Below are 22,436 nucleotides of genomic sequence, written 5' to 3' on the forward strand. Positions count from 1 at the left end.
ATTTTCAATAAAGAAAGCTATTCATTAGACTTCCTGAAGACTTTGATTTAGAATTAGTTTCGATAAGCCCAAAATAAATCCAGTTGGACCTTACCAGGAGTATCTCAGTGTTCGTTCAAAGATCTCTCTCATTATTAATGTTGTTACTAGAATGAATTTGATTTTTATTGATCAGCGTTCATGTTGTAATAACAGTTCGTACAGCAAAAACGCCCTTTCAACATTTATTTTCCCCAAATCGTGATCGTAATCCCAGCGGTCCTCTTCATGTTGTGGCTTTCGTGGGGTAGTCTATATTCACGATGTGAATTTGTTATCATTTTCCTCGTCAATAACGCATCGCCACTTTTTCATTTGATACATAATATAAAAAATATGGTTTAATAACAGGGTTGTTTAATCTGTTGTTGCTCGGTGTCACTTCAGTTTATGTCAAGCAAGGCCGTATCAGACTTCACGTACGTGCGGATTTTGTGCAACAGTATATATTCATCATTCTACAACATTATATATATATATATACCAGCGCAATATGTTGGGCTTATTCTTACGCTTTTTTTCGTCCAAGCTGACTAGAGACACTAAGACCAATCCGCGACATTATTGCGTGACTATTTGACTCCCTTTGCGATCGGCTATCTCCTTTGCATTCAAATGTATATACGTATAATATATATATATATATATATATATATATATATATATATATATCATTTAATTGTATATATATTTTACTGTGTAGGTGTGTTGGTGTGACTGCTTGCGTAAACATAATAATATTCGCTGCTGTTACAAATAAGCATTCAATGTACATCGACGTTCGTGACTTGGTGCACACTGGACAGTGATGTATTTTCTAATCTATATTATCGCATTTGTTATTTTCGTACGAATTACTATTCTAACAAAGTGATTTAGAAAAACGGCAACCCATTGAATTTATAGGTGAATTTAGATGGAAGCGTTACGCGGTTTGAGTGTGGTCTTCTGCGAGCAGTATCTTTTTAGGATTTCGGTGCGTATATCACTTTCATTCTCTACCTTGTAGTCTGTTTCTCTCTTCACTCCCATAATAATATAGTTGCTTGTATTATGTATTAGAATAGAAGAATTTTTAAAGAAACCAGTCGTGCAATCAGATACAACAGGTAACAGTAGTAATGATTAACGAATATGAATGAGGAATCTTGCGAACCAGGTGTGTTCGCGTCAACAAAATGCACGCATCACCGACAATGAAGGAGCAACTCAGTGACCGAGAACAGTACATACATGCTTTGTACGTAGGTATTACATCTATTTACACGCACCAAATCTAAACGTGTTTCTGGGGAAAAGACAACAAGGAATCAACGGTATGTACCAACTAAAGCTACAAACGACTTATGCCCACCCGCGGTAACTGACCCTATCTGCGACGAGGATTATCTCGTCCCGCATTTCATGCATGAATTAAGTTCATTCTGACCCTTAGCACATTATGCTGCTACCTTGTTACATGTGCTTGACTCACTGATGCACACCCAAGCAATATGGCTCGACCGAAGCGATCTCGGAAGAGCCAAGTGATTGATGTTCATTGTTTCTTGAACGACGATCCATAAACGATTATGAAATCTCGACTTGATATCACCAAGTCCGTTCAAACCTTCGGGTGCTACTCCAGCAAGCAATAGTTATTACAAGAAGGTTACCCGTCTGTCGTTAGTTCGTACTCGTATCTCGTGAGAGTTAAGTCGCCACTGTGTCCGCATGGAGAAAGTTAAACTCACGGCACGTTGACCCTTCCTATCAGAGTCTAGAGATAGTCAACAGAAAAGCTTAACCGTAGTTCAGTAGGATCTTCTACATTATCTCCGTACATCGATTTCGTGTCCTGGCCATGACCAGCTCAACGGAGCGTCCTCCATTGAGCACAACTAGTCAATCCTAAACGTACCGCTTAAGCGTATCCGCGTCCTGCAGCGAAAAGCACGAAAGAGTTACGCTGTGCCGCAGAGTTTTACGTATGAAGGACAAAAAATGGCGGATGGCTGTTTGCTACAAACGCATATTTGCCAAACCTGTTTTCGTCAGAGTGCAATGCTTTTTATGCCTTGTACATGTTCTAGTAGCATCTTTGGTTAAGCGAGTATACGTACAGCAGAATTATGCCATTGTTGAACTATTTGAGTTTACTTGAGTAGAACGTAGAAGATAAGCTCAATGGTCATCGGCTGATGTGAGCCGTCCAGAGATGTTATTATTGGTACGAGGGCATTATCTACTTCACCCAAAAACTCGGGCGCCAAAGCAGCACCTCCTGCGCCGATTTCGTAACCAAACTGCTCCGGGTCTAAGCTGATTCTGCAAACAGAAAATTATAATGAAACAACTGAAATGTGCAAAAAAAAAAAAATAGAATTCAACAAGAAAAATAGAAGCTAAGCAATTCTTAGCAAGATCCACTTTGATTGATTCCACTAAGAATACTACGTTTTATTGTAGTGTTAGGCCTAGCGTCAACATTCGCCTACAAAATTACTAACTACTACCGTAAAGCGTTTTTATATACACAACACCGCTAAACGCAGGCCGTAACATTTGGATCTAACAATGTGTATATCATCTTGGCCGACCGCTGTTGATGTTTTACCTAAGAGCAAGTTTAGTCAAGTCCATTTCGTACAGCTTAGCTGCGTGCGGGAGCAGAGCAATACACATAGAACGGCCTGTTGCGTCGATCAGACGATTTGGATCGGGCAAATCCAGCCTGTAATTGATTTAATTTCGTAATATTATTATTTTGCCTATAGCATAGTATACTGATATTTCCTGCTCATTGGGAAAATATCGACCCTTGAGGTTCTACCTTTGGCTTGTACCCCACCACAGGATATCAACTATAATAATTACCACAGCACGACTAATTCAATTCACCGACCCTACTGTATGATGTTTAACTAAGAAGTCAGGTTGTTAAGTAAACGCGCAATCTATCTACCGGATTGGCACTTCGTCTTGGTGATAAGATAGGCGTATTAAAATTAGCCATTGAATTACACGCACAATTACCAAACCATGGACGAATGACAGGTCCACTTAATGGGCCAAAAGGAATGAACTAGTTTTGCTAGGAGCGTTCAAATTATATGCCTAACTATGAGCCTAAGATGTCCATGCCCGCTTTAAACGAGGCTAACCTTAGTAAAAGGCCTCCTGTACTTTGCCCATTCAAATAACTTTCCATTACTTACTCGGTATCCTTGCTAGCGAGGAAAAAAACTTCGGTCCATCGAACGATAAAGCGGTCATTAGAAAAATCAGTTCCAGAGAACATTCTGCACGAAGGCACGCCAGCCAATGAGGCGCCGTCGAGAGCGCTGGTCGCCCCTTCATTACGAGTGGACTCATTGGCTGCCCAAACAAGTTCTACATATTCTTCTTCTCCCTCTTCCTCTTGACTAACAGCGTTCGAATCCCCGACCTCCGCTGGAGAGGCGGCACTGTCACCTCCGGTCGTTACCTTTATCAGGTCAAGATCGTTATATACAAGGGGTAGAAGGCAACGTGATGCGCATTTTTGAATTAGTACCATCCCGCGTTGGCAGTTTGTTATGTTATTATAGTCTATTCCTACAATGCCACTTCACAGGTCTTTTAAGAAAAAATCTAGGTAGAGTACCCATCGAGTTAGTTGCCAGACGTGAGAATAGATGAAACCTTTTTTCTTTGCCAAGGAGTTGTGTTCTATATCAAATATGTTAATTAACTGCGTACATAGTCATCATTGACGGATTAACAAAAAAACGGAAAAGTCGAACTGTTTTCAACTATATTATATCATAAATTATATTAATTATGCTTTCCAGATAAATACCTGAAAAACGTACAAATATATACATTACAAATGAACGTTTTTTGATGAACCATGGGGTTACTGTATAATTACTTTTTTGGAGCCTGAAAAATTGGAGGGCAGTGTCTGTTTGCAGATGATCCGGTAGTCACGCATATCGTGAATGGCCTGCTTTAACTGACTCATATCGATGGGACTGACCTGGACGAGCAAGCCGTCTTCGACAACGGAACCCCTCGCCGTGAAACCCGAATTGGACTTCAGCGCTCCACTGAAGACCACAAAGCTTGCGCCTCTTACACTTATCTAAAAAACCATATCAGCAAGGAAAGGTTCATAAAAGAACACAATATATCAACCACATATGTACTACGTTGCTCGTGTTATATAAGTTATTGTGATAATAGATCTTTCAACACCTTTCAAGCAACGCAGCCGTCAGCGTCTGTAAAGTGGTTGTCTCATTTACGGGTACCTGAGTAGAAGCGGAATTGAATGTCTGAGACTGGAAGGAGCCATCGTCCGACTGAGTGCACACGAGATGCGAGTCAGCCTTTAACGAGAAGTTCGCCCCTAGCGCCAGAATGTTTTCGTTTGTTGTGCTGGCTTTCATCATCTGTTAGGGTACGAACAATACAGACAGACGTTATTCGTTTCTAGAACGACGGTTGTACTACAGGCCGTGCCAATGTTGACATGCGAAGTACTTTTCGATCTTACAACTTTGAAAATGATATTTATATATCATTTTCATATATATATATATATATATATATATATATATATATATAACGCCCATTGTGCCGATAATGCCAATAAAAACTTCTTTCTCCATAAATTGCTGTAATTCTACGCATAGTAAACTTGGTGGACTTTCAGGCTTCTCACGGTACAATTTTAAACCAGGTTCACTTTATTCATTTAATTTAATCACTGCAAACGTATTAGCAATATTTAGATCAAAAGTCTCTTTTTCATTAGCTCTTCATTAACTCTTGGGGAACAGGTAAGTGAATACTAACCAGTTCATAACGATTTCTAGGCGCAAGGATGGTCGTCTTCTTTCCAACAGTATGGATCACTAGGCCAGGGATATTTTGAATTGTGTACTGGTAATTCGTGAAGTCCTGGAAATCGTTTACATGCATGCTTAACGTTGGATCGGCCATAAGGAATGCTAATTTACTTTAAAATCAAACATAATATTACCAAAGAACTTACTGGTTAACACTGGTTAAAGCTAAAGTAGTATTTTTACATAAGTAAGTTGAAAAATCGGATAATTCACAGCATTTGTTTTTTGCATTTTATTGATAACGTTACATGTACTTACTGCTAGTATAGTGAGTATTGACTGATGCTCTAAAAAGTACACCGGTTTACGGAAGCGGACGCTTACTAGCGGACAGGGATAATCTGTAAACAAACATAATTGACAAAATATCGTTGTACAAAGGGTCCTGCTACCTATAATTGTTTTTTGCCTAGAGTTAATGTCTTTAAATGCATTTTTGGTTTTCGACAAAACCCCAGACTCTCCTACCGTATATGACCCGTGTTGTAACGTCGTTGTTTAAGAGCCAAATCCACGTGCAATGATTTCCCTTTTCCCATTACAAATAGGTCTTTTAGGTCTGTCATGTAACGTAATATAGCAACTCACATCGAAATTCGGCGCCTAGCCGAAGTAATAGTCGTAACGGAAACAGTTTTGCCCACGGAACCTCAGTCTTAAGAACAAGCAACGCAACTAAATAGGTGCTCTCCCGAAGCGGATTGGGCGTTACTAGTCGCTCGGAGCATTGTAGAGTCCGTCTTACGAATAGGAAACCGGTATGCTCGCTTGAGCCAAGTAAGCCGCCAGGAAATAGCAGATGGTCCATAGCCGATACAACGGCAGCTGTAAGTACAATAGCGAATTTGGATAAAACACGAGGAAATTATGTCTCAATGAAAACACGGTATTCTCACAACAAGAACGATGTCAGTAGCCGGATGTCAACCATGAGAAGTCTCTCGCTCGTTAAGCCTGTAAGGGTCGTCAAATTAGCTTAATGCTGTGGATCTTAATCGTCGAAAACAATCCATTTGGTCACACAATTATAAAAAGGACATAATTTTAAGTGACAACTCCTGAAAAGAAATTTCTTTATGTTTCTAATTAAAAAAAAAGGGATAAAACGGCATTATTCAACAACAAGCTGTAATTTATATTGAAGAATTGAACGCAAAGAGTATTTCCAGAAATAACTACACTCTATTTAAAACAAAAACTGCTCCAATAGCTATGTTTTTGCGGGTAGTAAGTTTCGGTTTGAATATTTTTTTGGAACTCTTTAGAAATAACCTGTACACACCTTTTCCCGCGTTCTCAAATAGGACACGATAAAGCTTGAAGACGTCTCTCGGTATGGCGAGCTCATCGTCCTGGTGCCATTGGAGTACAAGGGCGACCTCATCCTGTCCAAATGCCGCTAGGCCTTGGGAGCAAAACGACCAAACACGAATCCCAACGCAGCACTCCAGATCTACGACTTTGGCCATCACTTGTATGTTGTGCCGGGTTAGACCAAAAGCCACCGGAGGCAGTGAAGAATCTAATTATGCGAGAATACGTAAAAAGTCAATACCAGGGCACATTGTCACAAACAACAATAAGCTTCCAGGCGATATACACCATTTAGTCTGATACTTACAAGGTGGGGGCATACTCAAGTCTACGTTATTTAACAGTTATTTTCTTTATGTAAAGTTAAACAGACTTCCAGGTAAAAATACTTCGAAATATTTAAGCCCTGACTCCTAGCACAATATAACATATACGTGTTCTTGCTTAAATTCCAACTTAAGCCAGCACATGTCCCTAAGCTTAGTAGGCAAATATGTTATCATTCTATGATCATGGGAACATATAGAAGTGGTTTACTGTTAGTCATCTTTGCTTTTGATTTTACGCACCGTAATCCAATAAGCGTATGAAATGGAAATATAAGTTTTTGCTAAATTCAGAATCAAATGATAAAAACATTAAAAGATTCGTAATGTGTACCTTGCAGTAGGTTGAACAGTGTCCCGACGGTCATAGGCTGTTCGTATGAGGTAAACTCCTTCGAGAGTAGGACATTTGGTAAGGAGCCCAGAGAATCCGATGCCGTATATGCACGAAATTTGCGCGGTACGCTCCCTGTGAACGACGAAGGACACGCCAGTGAAACCAAATGTAAATGACGATCCTAAGTAATAACAATTCCCCTGAACGCAAACGGCATCGATTCAAATATCACAAATCATTTGATGTAAAGTTTACACACATTGATGAACTTGAATAAGTTCATCGTTTTAATCGCCACAACTCTACACATTGTTCTTAGTAGTTTCTGCGCCTTGGAACTTCGTTAATACACACTTGAATGGGAAACAAGATTAAATATTTTACAATGCACAATGGATTTTATGTTTGTTAACCCTGTATATTCTATAACCTTATATGAACATACTTTTCGTAAATTTGGTAATGACAATTTAAGCATGACGATTTGGAAAGGTCACGAACCAATGTTCGTCACTGTTAAATATTTAAATTTGTAAACCATTTAGTTATCAATAATTGACAACTGCCAAAAAAAAGGAAAAGTCTGCTTAGGACATTCAAAATTTTCAGTGTTGTTTCAGCAACAGTCATTACCTCGGACTCATTACTTAGCGCTAATTCATCAGAGCGACACATGTAGGGACATAATAAATAATATATTTCAATCGAGATCAAGTATTACATAGATATAGGATCAGTAAAATCAGAAAACTGGCACGACAAGCTTGGACAAAAATATCTTGTCAAATGCACGAAGCAAAAGCAGCCGAAATAAAGAAAGAGACGGCAAGGTTACCGCAAAGTGTTTTACGTATTACCTGAAGAAACGAGCTTGTAGCGCTAAAATTAAATGAGATAAGTAAGGCGAAATTCTTCGTAAAAATCTCAAGTCAATGGCCTACCATAACCAGCACCGTGTCAATCTTTCGATCTCATTTGTTAAAACAAAGCTAAGAATAAAACGGAAGCAGAACCTTCATAGCTGCCTGGCTGAAGAGCTAGTCCAAATTGCATTTTGTCTTTTTCTTACACTCAACACGGCAAGTATGCATTACAAGAAACGCTTGATCACGCCATTTACATTAGGTAAATTCAATGAAATTCTGTGCAGGACTGAATTTACCACTAAGCATCCTACTTAGCTGGTTAATAGTAGATAGCTTAATTTTTTTCACTTTGATTTCTCTATTAATAGCAGGTTTCATCTCACGCCTTCGATTAATTTATCACACAACAGTAAATCTAGGCGCTAAGATAAGCAAAAACGCTAATTTTTAAGAACAAGTCCAACCATTAAATAGGTTCGCAATGTTTCAAGCTTATTCGAAACCTAACCTCGATTTCCTCGATCGTGCTATTATAGGATTGTCGATATCGAGTCCAGTGTATCTTTATCCCCGTCGTTTTGTCGATGCAAACAAGCGACAACAATTTCAGCTTTGTCTGCTACTCGTTTTTCTTTTTTTGACAAAAGATATTTTGGTTTTGGGTACAGTAACCTGTCTACCTACCTTTGGACCTACCAGGGGTTGTGACCTGCTTGAGAGTCCTTTGGGGTGCGCGTTGCGCCGGCGGCGTCGAAGGAATGTCAAGATCCGTAAGATCCCCTCCCGGTCGAATACCGTCCGAAAACACGACCGACTTACTGCCACTACCTCCTGCGCTGGAGACACTGCCCGATAGCCCACTGCCGGAGGCGGCAGATTTTTCTCCGACTAATTTGATTGTTCCCCCATTCATCGGTGGGAGGCAGCCGATGTTGCCAAACGGTCAACAAAGGCCCCACAAGATGCCAGCCGCATTAGCCATAAAGCAAGCACGTTCAGCCGTCAGCCACAGACCGTCACAATGACAAAAAAGCCGACGTGGATACAACACAAAGACAGCACAGAACAAATATTAGCAGAGTATGTATATAAAGCAGAACTTGAAAATGGTCCAAAATTTGTCAAATATCTGTTCATGAGACTATCACTCAGAAGTTAGCAACATATGCCACTGTGAAACAGTGAACTTTGTGGACCATTATGACTAAATGTTGTGCTTGTTATCGAATGCAAATGGTCACTTCGCGAATTATTCCACCAAGAAGAATGTACATTTCATTATAGGAAAGATGAACGAATTTTATAGTTTTCTCTTTACGCCGTATATTATTACCGAATCAAATTTAGTGTTATATACAACTACTACTACTAGCAAGGTGTAATGAAATCAGCCATATTTAACAGGCACGGCGTAAAAAATAGTCAAAAAAGCTAGCGTTCAGAAGTGCTTAACCTATTTCCGGTCCTAACTGACAGCGGTTATCATTGTCAAAGGAATTATCGCACTTTCTGAAGCACCCCTCCTACACAAGATCAATAGTAATGTATTATTTCTACGTTTTCACGATGTGCAAACGACAAAGCACAATTACCTAAACAGACATGGTCAAGCGCGGGTTGCATCACCACCCTGTACGTTTTGCGCACTATAATAGTATGCACGGTTCATTGTTTGATTCTATACTACAGAATGAGCCATATGAAAAACTTCAGGTTTAAAAGATTCCTATCTGTATTAAAGACATCACAGGGTATTTTAAAAAATAATGAAAAAATCGTCAGTTAACTACCAGGTACCCTACAGATCACTACGAAAGTACCGCACAATCAGCGTGCTGCAATAAATACTATGTTTCGCGCACAGATGAGTGTTGGGACACGAAATCAAAAGACGTACCTTTTTTAAGGACTCCAACGGGTACCATGACGGTCGGCGGCGGAAGTTGAGCTGTGGAAGACATTTGTGCTAAAGGACTGACTGTCGAGCAATACTCCAGAGGATTCGAAGGGTCAGGCCGAAACGATGGCGAAGACCAACGCTCTACTATATGTTACCACGTAGACATAGTACAGGATCCCCAAACCCCAATTGAAATACAAAATTTTCGATTATAGTCCACATCCAGGAAAATGGGTTGCAGCCAGCAAACATTTTTTTTCGAGAGTTGCCCCAAATGCCGCGTAATATCGATATTGTAGATAATTGTAGATTTATGGACCAGATGGAAAGTCAGGCGTTTTCATGAGTAGTATAGTACGAGTAATCGAGGCCAGATGTGGGTGTCGAAGTCCGACAGCCGGAGGCACAGCAACAAACATCAGATTAATTTGTTAGACACATTGCGAAAGCATATGACTTAAGGGTCTCTCCACGTTCTAGTCTTTGTAGCTGTTTCGCGTTGATGAAATTTCAGGATATAGCCAACCAAAGTCGATTAGCCTTAAAAATGTGAATCTAAAAGTGATCGAAAAACAGGTCTGCCGATTAATCCGAATAGCATAGTTGTAACTTGCATAGTTCGAAATCGTGCCACGCATCTCTTACAACAAGCAAACAAGATAATAATCAACGAACCAGCCTCAACCGCTCAGTGCGTTAAATTGATGTACCTATTCCTATCGATCAAAAATACAAATCCCATTCAGCCACCTAACACCAATAAAACCGTCTTGTGAAACACGACTAAATTGACAACGGTTTTCATAACTGAAACATGCGAAGAGTCTGCGAACATCCCGTTCATTCATACTTCAGTTAGGTGTATCTGAGCTAAACTTGTGATGTACATATCCGTTTTAATTGGAACCACATAAACGTATGTAATCAATACTAATTTGCGGCATGAATTATCAGAATGTTGGAATACTGTTATCGAAGGCCCATACTTAATGTGTGCCTTGTCGAAATATTTTCAAGCACTCTTTCAACGTACATCTTGTCAAGCATCAAACGAAATCATGTAACGTGAAGGCCCACTCCTTCAGCCTCTATTGTGCACTTTCCCCACTGCTTCTCTGTTCACGAGTATATTGATTTCCTACATTTGGCCTGATGTGTTACGAAAACGAAAAAAACTCGAAACCATACTTGCGATTCTAATTGACGTTAATCAAGTAACTGCACTATTCACAATGATGGCTTTTTATTCTTTTTTCTAGATAACCTATAATCATTTTCGTAAGGTTGGCATTTGGCCTGTTCTCGCTGTAGTCCTTTAGGTTGTACAGAGTCATAATCTTGTTTCTGTTTGAGCCGCACCTAAAGCGCCCCACGTACGCCACCATTTCATCCCATCGGCTAATAGTTACAATGCGCGTTCGCCGAAAAGGTAAATATTTGAACGAATACGTGGCCAAGGGCATAATACACGATGCCACGATAGCACTCTCGGATTGCCCATCCTCGTTTGAGCCGCGTTATACAGCGGCATGTACCACCACACACAAATTCAAATTCCCGTAGCACTGTGGTTGACTCTTATTGTCGCCTTCATGGCCATATGAAAAAACTTAAATCGATATCACCATTCGAATCTGTTGCTACAACTAGAGACATACCATTTTGTGAAGAAGCTATCAGGTTCGACGATGGAAAACTAGCAGTACATACGATTCATACTGGCCATATTCAAGACTCCCACAGGGCTCGCGGAGAATCAGTGTGCACAAGCGGGTAAACATAAACATAATTCCCAATTAGGAAACGACAAACGATAAATCATATACTTGTATCAAGTGGGGTTGTGTATGTCATGCGGACGTCCCAATTTCATCCCTCTGTATACGTAATATCAATAAAAATATAACTAGGAAAGTGAAAGACCCGGCCGTGTCAGATCAAAAATGAAGCGGCTTTGCGCTTGCGTATAGATAAGCTAAGTATTAAATTGTTAGTGACGTAAAACGCTGCTTCTTTTACCCATTAATTAAATTAAGACAACGGAAAATTCGTTCAAAGGCTACAAAAAGCTTCCTGAATTATCAAAGAAATTTAGAATGAAGACCAAATGTGCATAAAAAACATCTGGATTCAAAACAAGATATACAACGACAAAAACGATGTATTTATTTCTTAGCACGAACACCAGGGGATCGCAGGCTAAAGGCTTTACTGAGACAACTGCATGCAATAACAAGTGACGAAATCAACGCAGAAACTAATTTTATACTTGGTAAAAGCACAAACTTACTAAGATAAAGCTAAAGTAGGAAACAGATAAGTGTACAGAATTCCAGGCGGTGTATCGATTTGATCTAGTTTAGGGCATGTGCTACCCGTTTGCTAAAGGAGATGTCGCGGCTATTTCTCCGCATGCTAATTATCACTAAAATATCATTCATTCAATACTGTGGCTCTGGAAGTATCAAAACCCTGGTTGCGGTAAAGCTGCTTTCGTTTACATGAAACCCGGATTTAGTCCCCTACGTGTAGCTGTTCCTTATATAGTAATTTTATCTAGTCTTTGGACGTATCACCAGTGAGACCGATATCATATCAAAAAACTTTGACAACTTCGTGCTTAACTAGGGCCTATGATAAACTGGTCTTTACTACAAGTACATCACGCCATAAAATAGTTGTGAAGCAATGTGAGGTTTTAGTTTAGAACTAAGAAAAAAGCGGGTAAGAGTTTCTTAACGAGTTAGAGCTATATTAATCTAAACCATGCAACTAGGACGTCTTTGTGTGACATAGACATGTATAGATTGCAAATTTGGGAATCGACTCAAAGACATGCAGAAGTTGCAAACAGACTTTTTAGAACGAACATACCTAGCTAGTCAATGGGGCTTCGTAAATCGAGCACGAAATTTATTCGCTTGGTAATCCCAATACAGCTGGTGGACCCTGTACATAAATTTTTATTGACGTAGGTCCAGGTTGTCAGCTCGCGCCGTGCGATTAATCGCTCCTGTTACTAATCAGTTATATGTGATTGCCTGCAGCAACTTAAATGTTGTGTCTTACCCTTGTTAAGTATCTCGATGCAGTAGGAGCACACTCTAGCTAATTCACCTTCCATAAACTGAAGTCGAGCCCGATCCTTACAACAATTGCTGCATAGCACCTACGAATTGCTCACCGAATCGCGTGCAAAGATAATTATTAGCGCAAAAAAATAAATAAGAAGTCGTCGTTTTAGAACATCCACACGCTTGGATATAAATGCATGACCTCTAGTTGAATAGTGAAACCACCGTGACCTAACCTCCGCCTTGATGCTGGACTTTTGTGCATCAGTCGCAACCTAGAGATCATTAAATGGCGTCCTGTAGAACGCCATAAGAGATACTCGTAGAATCCAGCTTTAGACAGGCATACGTGCCATTGAATAGGACTGGACAGAACTTACCTTTCCGCAAGCGCGGCAGTGATGTCGCCTGCGAAACATGGTGAAATCTTGTCCACAGTTCATGCAAATTGGGGCGTCTTCGTCTTGAATCCACAGTGGCCGCACCTTTCCGAGCTGAGCTTCACTTGGTGACATGACGCCACATTCTGCTTGAAGCGAAACACATGCATATTATATTAGCGACTATAGTTAAACTACGCCAAAGAACATAATATTATGCAAGTCGATTATATATCACTTTTTTCGTTTTCACAGGTTTTTTTTCGTTTCAAGATATTCGCTCATATCATCACCAATCCAACAACAACAAGTATACAGAACTGTCACCGTGTATTGACAGTAACCCGCAATCCTTCAGAATTTAAGTAGTGCTTGAACTAAAGTGGATGCCCTCAAATATCCAACCAAAGATATGACAAGGAAATGCGTAGATGTGACAATATAGCATGAGTCATTAACGTTGACTATTACATGCCTAGCTATCTATCTCTGCAAAAGAAGAAATCAATTGACTGATTTGTAAAACGAGAAGGTTCCAGTAAACCAATTTGATTTGAAGACGGCTCACTACACCATCTGCTACTTCACATAATATAAACATGTTACGGGAAAAACATTTCAACGGAAACGTTTCGAAAAGTCACCTATTCAACTTTTTTTTCATCCATAAAACGCTGTAATACCTACCGCCTCCGCGTCCTCCACCAACTCGTGGCTCGCTGCCTTCCAGGTCATTGCGATCCTGGGAAGAAGCTTCTTGAGCGTCCTGATCCAGAAGCGACAACGGTTGCGTTTCAGCACTTTCACCCGAGCCGGGATGACACTCATCTCGGTTTTGGCCAGCCATCACTGCCGGGACCATCTGACGGTGGGGTAACTCCATCTGCTGCGATTGTCGAAGCCGTTCGTCCCCGCCAACGTCTATCGTAAGCATATCCTCAGCGGACGCTGCCTGCCTTCTTTCCTCAGCCATTGTCACCCTTTCGTGATTGTCCTTCGTATGGTTTGTCCTTATGTTAACACTGTAGCCGTCCAAAGTACCTGTTGTCGTAATTGAAGCTACAGCAGTCGTTGGCACAATAAAAGGGTTATCAATTGCGTGCTGTGTACCTGACCCAGGTGCAGATTTTGATATGTTGCCATCAGAGTTTAAACAATTATTGGCATCGTTTCCATTGTTACCCCCAGCACTAGTGCTGCTGTTGTTGTTTACCACGTTCTCAGCGATTTCACTAGCGATCACCTGGTCGGCGGCGACCGGCTCGATCGAGGCGTTTGAGTCCTGAGAGCGGCGGCTTGGCGCTCTTTCGCTTCGAAGTTCTTCTTCGAGCTTGCTCAGGTCGTCATCTGTGACCTCGACCCCACTCATATCGAAGCTCACAATCCTGTAGTAATTACTGGTATCCGCTCTAAGTGGGTTCTTATTCAGCTGCTGATCACCGCTTTCGTTGTGAGCGCTGTCTTGTGCAGATGTGCCGGACAAGAGAGTCTCGTCGTTTGACGCTACTGTTGTCGGCAAGGTTCCTCTAGACAATGGATTATCATTTTCTTGTTGTTGTTGTTGTTGTTGCTGTTGTTGTTGTTGTGGTTGTGATGGCTGTTGTTGTTGTTGCTGCTGCTGCTGTTGTAATTGTGGTGGCTGTTGTTGTTGTTGTTGTTGTTGCTGTTGTTGTTGCTGCTGCTGTTGTGGTTGTGATGGCTGTTGTTGTTGCTGCGCCTGGTGATTTTGTAATGGCCGTTGTTGTTGTCGTTGCCGTACCTGCAGTTGACTCGTATATTCGGCAGATTTGTTTGTGGAACAGGCCCATTCATTTGATCTGTAGTTATCGTTTCCTATTTCGTTCGGTGATTTCGTGTCATCCGTTGATATCACAGAAAATCGTGAACCTGTACAGGCGTTGTCCTCCAGACTTCGCTTTTCTCCAGAGCACTGATGTTCGGCAGTTGATTTTTGCTTTGTTTTATTCTTTGCCGATATCTCTATGACGTGTGGGGGGTTCTGTGAAGAACAAGTGCTGTAGCCATTATCACAGTGATGCACAGAGCTTGTGCGTTTGGCATTATCCAAAGGCCCTTGACCAGAAAGTCTGTCGTCTTTTATGTTTTTCACACGATTTTGAAGATCAACTTTTTTATCTGACAAGACATCAACGGAGGAACGATACAAAGGACTGCGATATTTCTGCAGTACAGGTGAGCTGTGCCCGCTCAGCAAGTGTGCATTCTCTAGGCTTTTCTTTCTTAAAAACTCCTCAAATTGCTCCGAGGAAACTCCTAAACTAGTCGTCAACACGGCTCCAGCTCCTGCTGTTTTTCGAGAATGTATGGGGGTTTTCGGTTTGACAGCTGGTGAAGCCCTGCAATTCGGAGAGAGGACCATATGTCTTATCAGGGGACCATATGGACCAGATAGGTCTGGATAGAGAAAAAATGAATAGAGGGAAAAGATAAATAATGTGTATGAAGCTAGCTTTAAAAAGGCGGCAAAGGCTTTAAAAAGTCCTTTACTACCTGTTTCGACTACCTTTGTGAAGGGAAACAACAGTCAAGGCCGCCAATTTACCCCACACAATCGACGTCTGAGGAACCAATGAATAAAAGCAAATTCGGTTAAACATAATGCGTATCGCACCAAATAAATTTTTCTCCCAGTTTCCACTATCTGTGTGATACATTGAACTGCGTTGCATATAGCCGGTTTCCCTTCTCCGTTAATACATATTAGATATCCTTGCTCTTCTGTCTAGCTTTCATACGCCAGTATCATCAAGTCATGTGCCGATACAACAAACTTAATAACGCTTACAATTCAGTTTACGATCTATATTACTATCATGATTACAAATCTCGACCATTTGGGCTGCAAAGACATTGCTATAACAACTTCATTATTACTTTCAGCGTGCCTTTGGTTTCTCGAAGTGAGCTTATTGTTTATGGATTTGCCACATCGTCTTGTGCATAAGCGCAGAGCTGGACAAACAGATACACGAAACCTCTTCGACCTGCTCCTACTATCGCCGCTCATAAGGCTTATTTTTGTAGTATGTCCACACATGTCCCAAAAAACAGTGGGCCACCAGTAAGGCAAAACTCGGTCAGCTGTTGTTTGGTACGCTCTTTTGTGCCAATGCCGCCATTCAATACCGGTAGTACCCGCTTTCCCCACCCAGTAGCGGTGACGCCATCCACGCCTAAACTACGGTCATTACCAGCTGCGAAATATGGTTAGGTATAGCTACCGACTTTAGAAGTAACCCCAAGTTCGTGGACTTGTGGATAGAACATTCTATCTATCCAGTTCCTATGGCAACTGCAACAGCGCTAACTAGCAATCAATCAACAGTAAAATCTTGTCAAGCCCAAAAGTCAGACACAGACTTATTTGACGTACGAATTCGAACGTACGAATGAGTCCGAATCGATTACGGTCACCCAACATCACAGCCATTATCAGTTGGTTAATAGAACACTTGCCGTTTACGCGCTCCTGGTAACGGACGTATAGAGCGTCCGACGTTCGAAGCTTTAAGGCTCGCGTGTACATGTGAATAACAACGATAAGATTACTCTGAGCGGAACAATTGATGTGCTTTTTTTTCCGTCAAAGCTTCTTACACCACGTATACTCTAGTACATAATGGATCGTTGCTAACAAACAATTCAGTGTGTTAAGGCGAAATGTGTCACCATATAATTATTTCAGGGATTAAGTAGAGTTTGCGATATTTTGGCTTTTAGAACGTTAGTTTTTGAAGGATGACAGACTTACTGGTTTACTGGTTTATTTACTGGTTATTCAGTGTCTGTCCTTCTCTCTTAAACCAAACGTAGTAATGTTGACTTACGTGCAGATTATAAAAGTAGAGGCTCATACAAGATCCAGTGTTTTTAAATTGTCTGTCAAAAACCGTTTCCAACATATTGTAACAGCGTTAGATAACAATGCTAAATTCCGTTTGTAGGCTTTAACGCCACGCAACTAACCACTAGATAAACATGGCTCTTGACACCCATAGTCACGTCTTGCCAGGGCTCGAATTTCGTGTCGAAATTAGCGTAAATTCAGCCGGTACAGGTGTGGTGCTGTGAGGCGCTCTCTGGTACGTTACATTGGGTGCATATTACATTGTAGGATGAATAGCGTGTCAAAGTGGCGTTCGATTAAATCTCGTTAGTGAGATTGGTATTCACCAGGAGAGTTTGAAGATGAGAATCCTCTTAAAGAACGTGAAGTGATATGTGAGTGGAAAAGAACGCAGAGCTGGCCATGTGTTAAGTATTTTAATAAACGCATACACCCTTAAATATATATCAGTTCGTCGAACAATGGCTTTAGCCATAATTCTGAAGTGAGCTAGAACATTTTTGTCGGATACAAAGTTCACTTAAAAACGCGAGTATGTTTAATATGTATACCTTAATAGGGGGCTAATAAAGTATTCCAAAGCAATGGTTTGAGGAATCTGATTCACCTTAAATAAACAGACTAATTTCTAAGCAAACAGTTATCGAACGTCCGCGTCCGCCCTGTATCTTTTACAGGAGCAAAAAGTTCTTACGAGGGCATCTTGAATATAGACGAAAAGATTAGTCTTCTCATTATAACAAATTTAGCTTGTGATACCGTTTGAAAAATGTACATACACCGAGAAGGTGTATTGTGTCTGCTTCCTAGATATGTCAAATGTCGCTTCGGAAATTTATTTTTAACTCGACAATGCACGTATCGCTTGGCCTGCGCCGAACCTATTTCAAATAATTTGTTAATAAGCGCCAAACCTTTGAAGAATCTAAAACGTTTTTCTCTTAATTCGTTTTTGGTGAGTTGCTTTGGACAATGATGATATATGTGCAGATTTAGTACTAGTTGCCAGCTTCAGAAGTGCCCTTGCCCACAACTCGCTTACATTAATCACATTGTTTACTCTGTGACTAATTTAGAAATTTGATTTCGACTAGGGTATCTAGCTGTTGTATTTAGAATTGTGTTGAGCACAGCCCCTAGGAGCGTTTGCACTCAAACGTATATTGGAAAACAGCACGCTGTTCTATAGGTATATTGAATTAATAAGGGCACGTCAGACCATGATTTCATCAATAACATAACGAGTTCCCATTTTTCGTTGGTGACCGATTTTATTGTTTTCCATTCTAAATCCATGCTTGCGTTGCAGACTCAGCGTGCGGCCAAAAACGACAGGAAAGATATTACACAGTCGAAGTTCGATACCCTGACTAAACAAATAGCGGCACTTTTTGAAATATGTACGATATGAAATCTATCAAGTTTAGTTTCCCATAAAGTCTGTTACGAACCTGTTCTCAGAAGAGACGGCAACAGCGTCCTTACCAATTCCTTTCTTATGGAGGGTTGGGCTAAGCGTTGACCTCATGGATTGAATCGGTGGCACGTCGCCGCCTAAGCTGACCGGACAACTTATCGGAGTCGATTGCCTTTGAGGCGTAGCAGAGACGCTATCTAGTTGGGTATGAAACGTCTCTGCATACTTCGATGAGTCTACCGTAATCGGTGCCTCTTCCGTCACTTCCGGCATCATAACTACTTTGGCCTCATCATCTGGTTTTATGGCTGGCATTACGGCCAATGAATCCTCTCCACCAGGTTGTTCGGTGTCAGTATGTAGTGTTGTCGGATCAGCTTCTGCAGCAGGTTCCCCGAGGGCTGATGGCGAATGTGCAACATCGTTGCCTTCGTAATGTAATTCATTGATTTTGACAGGTACTTCTTCGAAAATTTCCGCTGTTGTGTTGGTCGATGCCTCTTCCGTAGGCAGAACGTCGTCGGTCGCCTTCATCGTCGTTGTTGCTACTGGTTCTTTAGCTGTCACCATAACGCAGTTGGTTAATGTGGAAGCTACTAATGGATCTCCGAAGTCATGCCTGCTAGATAGTGATGGAGACGCTAGACTCGTCGAGGTGACAAGCGCATCGGCAATAGCTACCGAAGCCTGATGAGGAGGCGAATTGTTGGCATTCGTTTTTGTGTCAGTGCCATTACAGAGCTCTACTAAAACTCCACTTGAAGTCCGTAATGAGGTCGTGTACCATAACGGTTCTGATGATGTTGATCTTGTCTCCATCACAAAACTTGGCGCCGAAAACGGTACCTGAGTTGTTCGTACTGCAGGATCAGGTGATGTCTGTGTAGGAGCAGAGTTCATGGGGTCAGGCGGATGATCCCTACTCTCAAGCTGCTCGAACTCGTCCAAGACAGCGTCGATGTCAACGACAAATTTATCCATCGCGATCGCAGAGGTCGACGCAGGGTGTCGACTTCGTCGACACCTGAAAAGTCAATCGCGAGTTACATTTTTAGTTATTCATATAATGGAAGCCATCTTTAAAGAAAAACGGCTGTATTGAAAGGATAATCTAGTACATTTATATGTGTGCAATAAGTTAACTTATTGTGAACAAATACGAGGACTTTTGTTTAGCTAACAGCCAACAAAATCATCTATTGCAATGTCTGTTGTAGGACTCTGGAGGAACTCGCGAACGTTATTTTAATACATAAGTTAAAGACCTCACATGTCTGTTTTTTTTATATTCAAAACGCATTATTAAATTATTTCGGGTACTACCTACTATAAAACAGTACGCATCATTTAAATTTGCCACTGCTAAAGACCAATGGATTTATTTAATTATCTAATATGGTCCGATCATTACAAATTACTTTTATTTATACGCTGGGTCTTCGACAATCACAACAGTAGAGGGCGAGCTAATCACTTACGGACCTACAAGAGTCGCAATGTTAACAACTTGCGTAACATTTATGAGGCATATATCTCTAAATTCTATAATTATGATCACTTTATACACTATTTACGCTATTATCTTAAGAAAAATGTTGATTTTGTTATGTCTAGATGTTAACAAATTTTTCTAGCGAAGTTATTCGGATATTGGTTTGTTTATTATCAACAAAGATATGAAATTGAGAAGGAATTCTTCTTTGCAAAAAACCAACCCAAAATATCGAAAAGTCCGCCGGTCGCAAGGAAGGGTTATCAAATCAATTAGCAAACTTGGTCGAAGCGAAAATTGGCTTATTCATACTTATTTCTTATATCAGGTAACCACTGCTACAACGAAGTGCTCCTTCAGGTGATTATGATGAATCACAGATCCAAATGAATGCGACCCACGATCATGTGCCTAATCAATAGAGCCGTGTAATTGATAGTACAGTTTCTACCGGTAACCGAAACCCGAAAACCGCGACGAAGACAATGGTCTGCACGTTACTCAAAGCGATCTGAACCAATGTATACCCGCGAATCGAACGTTTGTATATACACATCTAGTGAAACTCTATTTCAGAAACATACTTGCTCGAAACTCTGATCATCAGATAGGTTTCGATGATACGGCATCGAAATACATTCTGGATAAATCCTACCGAACTGGATATAGCCGCAAGGCCCTTTAGCACAGAAGAGCCTTGCTTACACCATATACACAGGTTCTTCCTTAACTCAGCATCGAAAGACTACATTCAAATTGCCGGAAAGCAAAGTTCAAATGGGGCGACCAATGATAAAACAAGCCACATTAAGAAGCAAGGTGTAAATAAGGCGCTCATCTTAATTCCATTTACAGTGTGATAGACTTTAGTAAATTGAAAAAGTGCGAGGAACAGCTTCGTCGTAGTACATAGCAGAACTTCTTTCTATCGTACTGTTCTCGTGTTTATTTTGCCGTAACTAAAATCGTATCGTCGGCGTTTTCTAGTTAGCCGACGAACCACACCGTCATCGAATCACGAAGCGATTTGTGTGACACATATATGTGTTACGAAGTTATTGCCCATTAATAGTTCACACATTTATTGTTGTTTGTTTTAAAATTCCGCACAGAGGTTTATATATCTCCAAACTCCTACCATTATCCTGACCGAGACAAAGCTTAGTTCCTAGAGTTCAACAAATACCAAAATGTCGTCAAAAGGATTCAAGGCTACCCATTCCTGATAAAAACAGAAACGTGTTTCATGAACAGTTACTCGTCTTTCTGCGACACATTCCGACCGCAAACCAGTATTATAGACAGTAACTATTATGATATAGAAATACGATATTTGGATAGAGATACCGATAGATTCAGAGAACTAGTGAGTTATTACTTTTTATATCAGACCCTTCAGAATTTGCTATCAAACAGACAAACTACAGATCTTTTGGCTTGATATATCAATGTTTAGCAATGTCTCATAACTTGCATTGCCGTGTTGACAAACGATCTGCCTGTTACAATTTTTTTAGCGCGTCACGGAGAGAAATTATAGCGTAATAATAAAAATAATACAAATGGTAATAAGGCACCGCCACAGGCGAATTTACTTTACGCCACCCAGTCTATTGCACTCGACAGTTAGCCAGGTCGGATTTGTTGAATTGAATAACGTTTTTCGTGATTTTCCTGTGCATATAATGCACAGTAGTAATTCGTACTCTAATGAAATTTCGGGTAAATACACACTGTCAGTATTCACAAAGTGGCTGCTGAATCGCTGTTTCGATGACAAGGAACGCTCGACTTTGCAACAGCCATAACGAGAGCCATAGCACCTGACAAAATAACAGAGGCGGCGTAACTCCTACGACAGTAGAAGCTACCGCATATCTAAAGAAGTTAGCCAACCTCTGGAGACCACGACTACGTACCCCTTCTGGCCTGGCGGTCCTTGGACGCTCGGTGTCTTGCAAATCTTCACAAGTTTGTACCACTAATTAGCTACTGGTGTAACCGTTCCGCGACAACTAGCAGAGAATGCCAGTAGCACTGTGGATACATACCCGATAAATCGAGGGGCTCACAATGGCCTCCAAAAGAACGGCTGCAGTTGTGCAGCAAAAGAACCCTGGGCCCTGGTAATTCTGTCCACACACACACAATAGGTTATCACCCGTTCAACACAAATACATACATACGTACACATACACACACACGCGTGCATACACACACACACACACGCGTGAACACAGAGAAATTAAGCAACGATATTTGTGGCAGCAGAGAATAGCATTAGTAGCGTTCGCTAGGCACTGTTACTCGAGCAGGTATAGGGTCATCACATATGCGGATAGTCATCAACGTCGATAACGAGCATCGTCAAAGCTCAGCGTATCTTGCCCATAGATTGCCAGAGAGACAAAGCCAGGATAGAACGTAAATATAACAACGGAGTCCTTAAACGATCTGTTTCGGTGAAGTACATGTGTTGGTTTGCCGATCGGTGTATTAGGAGTTGTCGGAAATGACGCACATACCAAAAACGGCAGCTAGTTGGACTC

The 22,436-nt window shown here is 40.9% G+C and overlaps 1 protein-coding gene across 7 annotated transcripts; it reads right to left on the reverse strand.

Annotated features, from left to right (window-relative positions):
* Window positions 1–131: 131 nt before the first annotated feature.
* Sara (Smad anchor for receptor activation) lies at window positions 132–22,403 on the reverse strand. 7 transcript variants are annotated; one of them, XM_086987609.1, is made up of 19 exons: window positions 22,359–22,393; window positions 21,807–22,019; window positions 18,430–19,419; window positions 13,798–15,467; window positions 13,111–13,256; window positions 12,726–12,825; window positions 9,654–9,800; window positions 8,441–8,644; window positions 6,888–7,022; window positions 6,196–6,435; window positions 5,502–5,738; window positions 5,172–5,254; window positions 4,861–4,965; window positions 4,314–4,454; window positions 3,932–4,144; window positions 3,237–3,505; window positions 2,636–2,752; window positions 2,142–2,346; window positions 132–1,959 (listed from the first exon to the last, which is right to left on the reverse strand). In XM_086987609.1, exons 3-18 carry the CDS (start codon window positions 19,374–19,376, stop codon window positions 2,175–2,177), a joined length of 4,926 nt encoding a protein of 1,641 aa, XP_086843735.1. In that variant the 5' UTR covers window positions 19,377–19,419; window positions 21,807–22,019; window positions 22,359–22,393; the 3' UTR covers window positions 132–1,959; window positions 2,142–2,174. The 7 variants fall into 7 exon arrangements, with proteins under 7 accessions (XP_086843735.1, XP_086843736.1, XP_086843734.1 ...); XM_086987610.1 differs by having other exon boundaries at window positions 21,939–22,019; window positions 22,276–22,386; XM_086987608.1 differs by having other exon boundaries at window positions 22,276–22,386.
* Between the last annotated feature and the right edge of the window lie 33 nt (window positions 22,404–22,436).

Source organism: Varroa destructor, unplaced genomic scaffold, assembly GCF_002443255.2.
Source record: "Varroa destructor unplaced genomic scaffold, Vdes_3.0 BEIS01000004.1, whole genome shotgun sequence".
NCBI lineage: Eukaryota > Metazoa > Arthropoda > Arachnida > Mesostigmata > Varroidae > Varroa > Varroa destructor.

Excerpts from the sequence above, each read along its gene's own strand:
- Sara (XM_022803072.2), bottom strand. The coding sequence starts at position 19,376 with ATGGATAAATTTGTCGTTGACATCGACGCTGTCTTGGACGAGTTCGAG. Across the intron at positions 5,255-5,501 it reads GCTAGGCGCCGAATTTCGAT|ATTATCCCTGTCCGCTAGTA; the intron begins GTGAGTTGCTAT and ends GTTTGTTTACAG. Across the intron at positions 4,145-4,313 it reads TCAATTCCGCTTCTACTCAG|ATAAGTGTAAGAGGCGCAAG; the intron begins GTACCCGTAAAT and ends ATGGTTTTTTAG.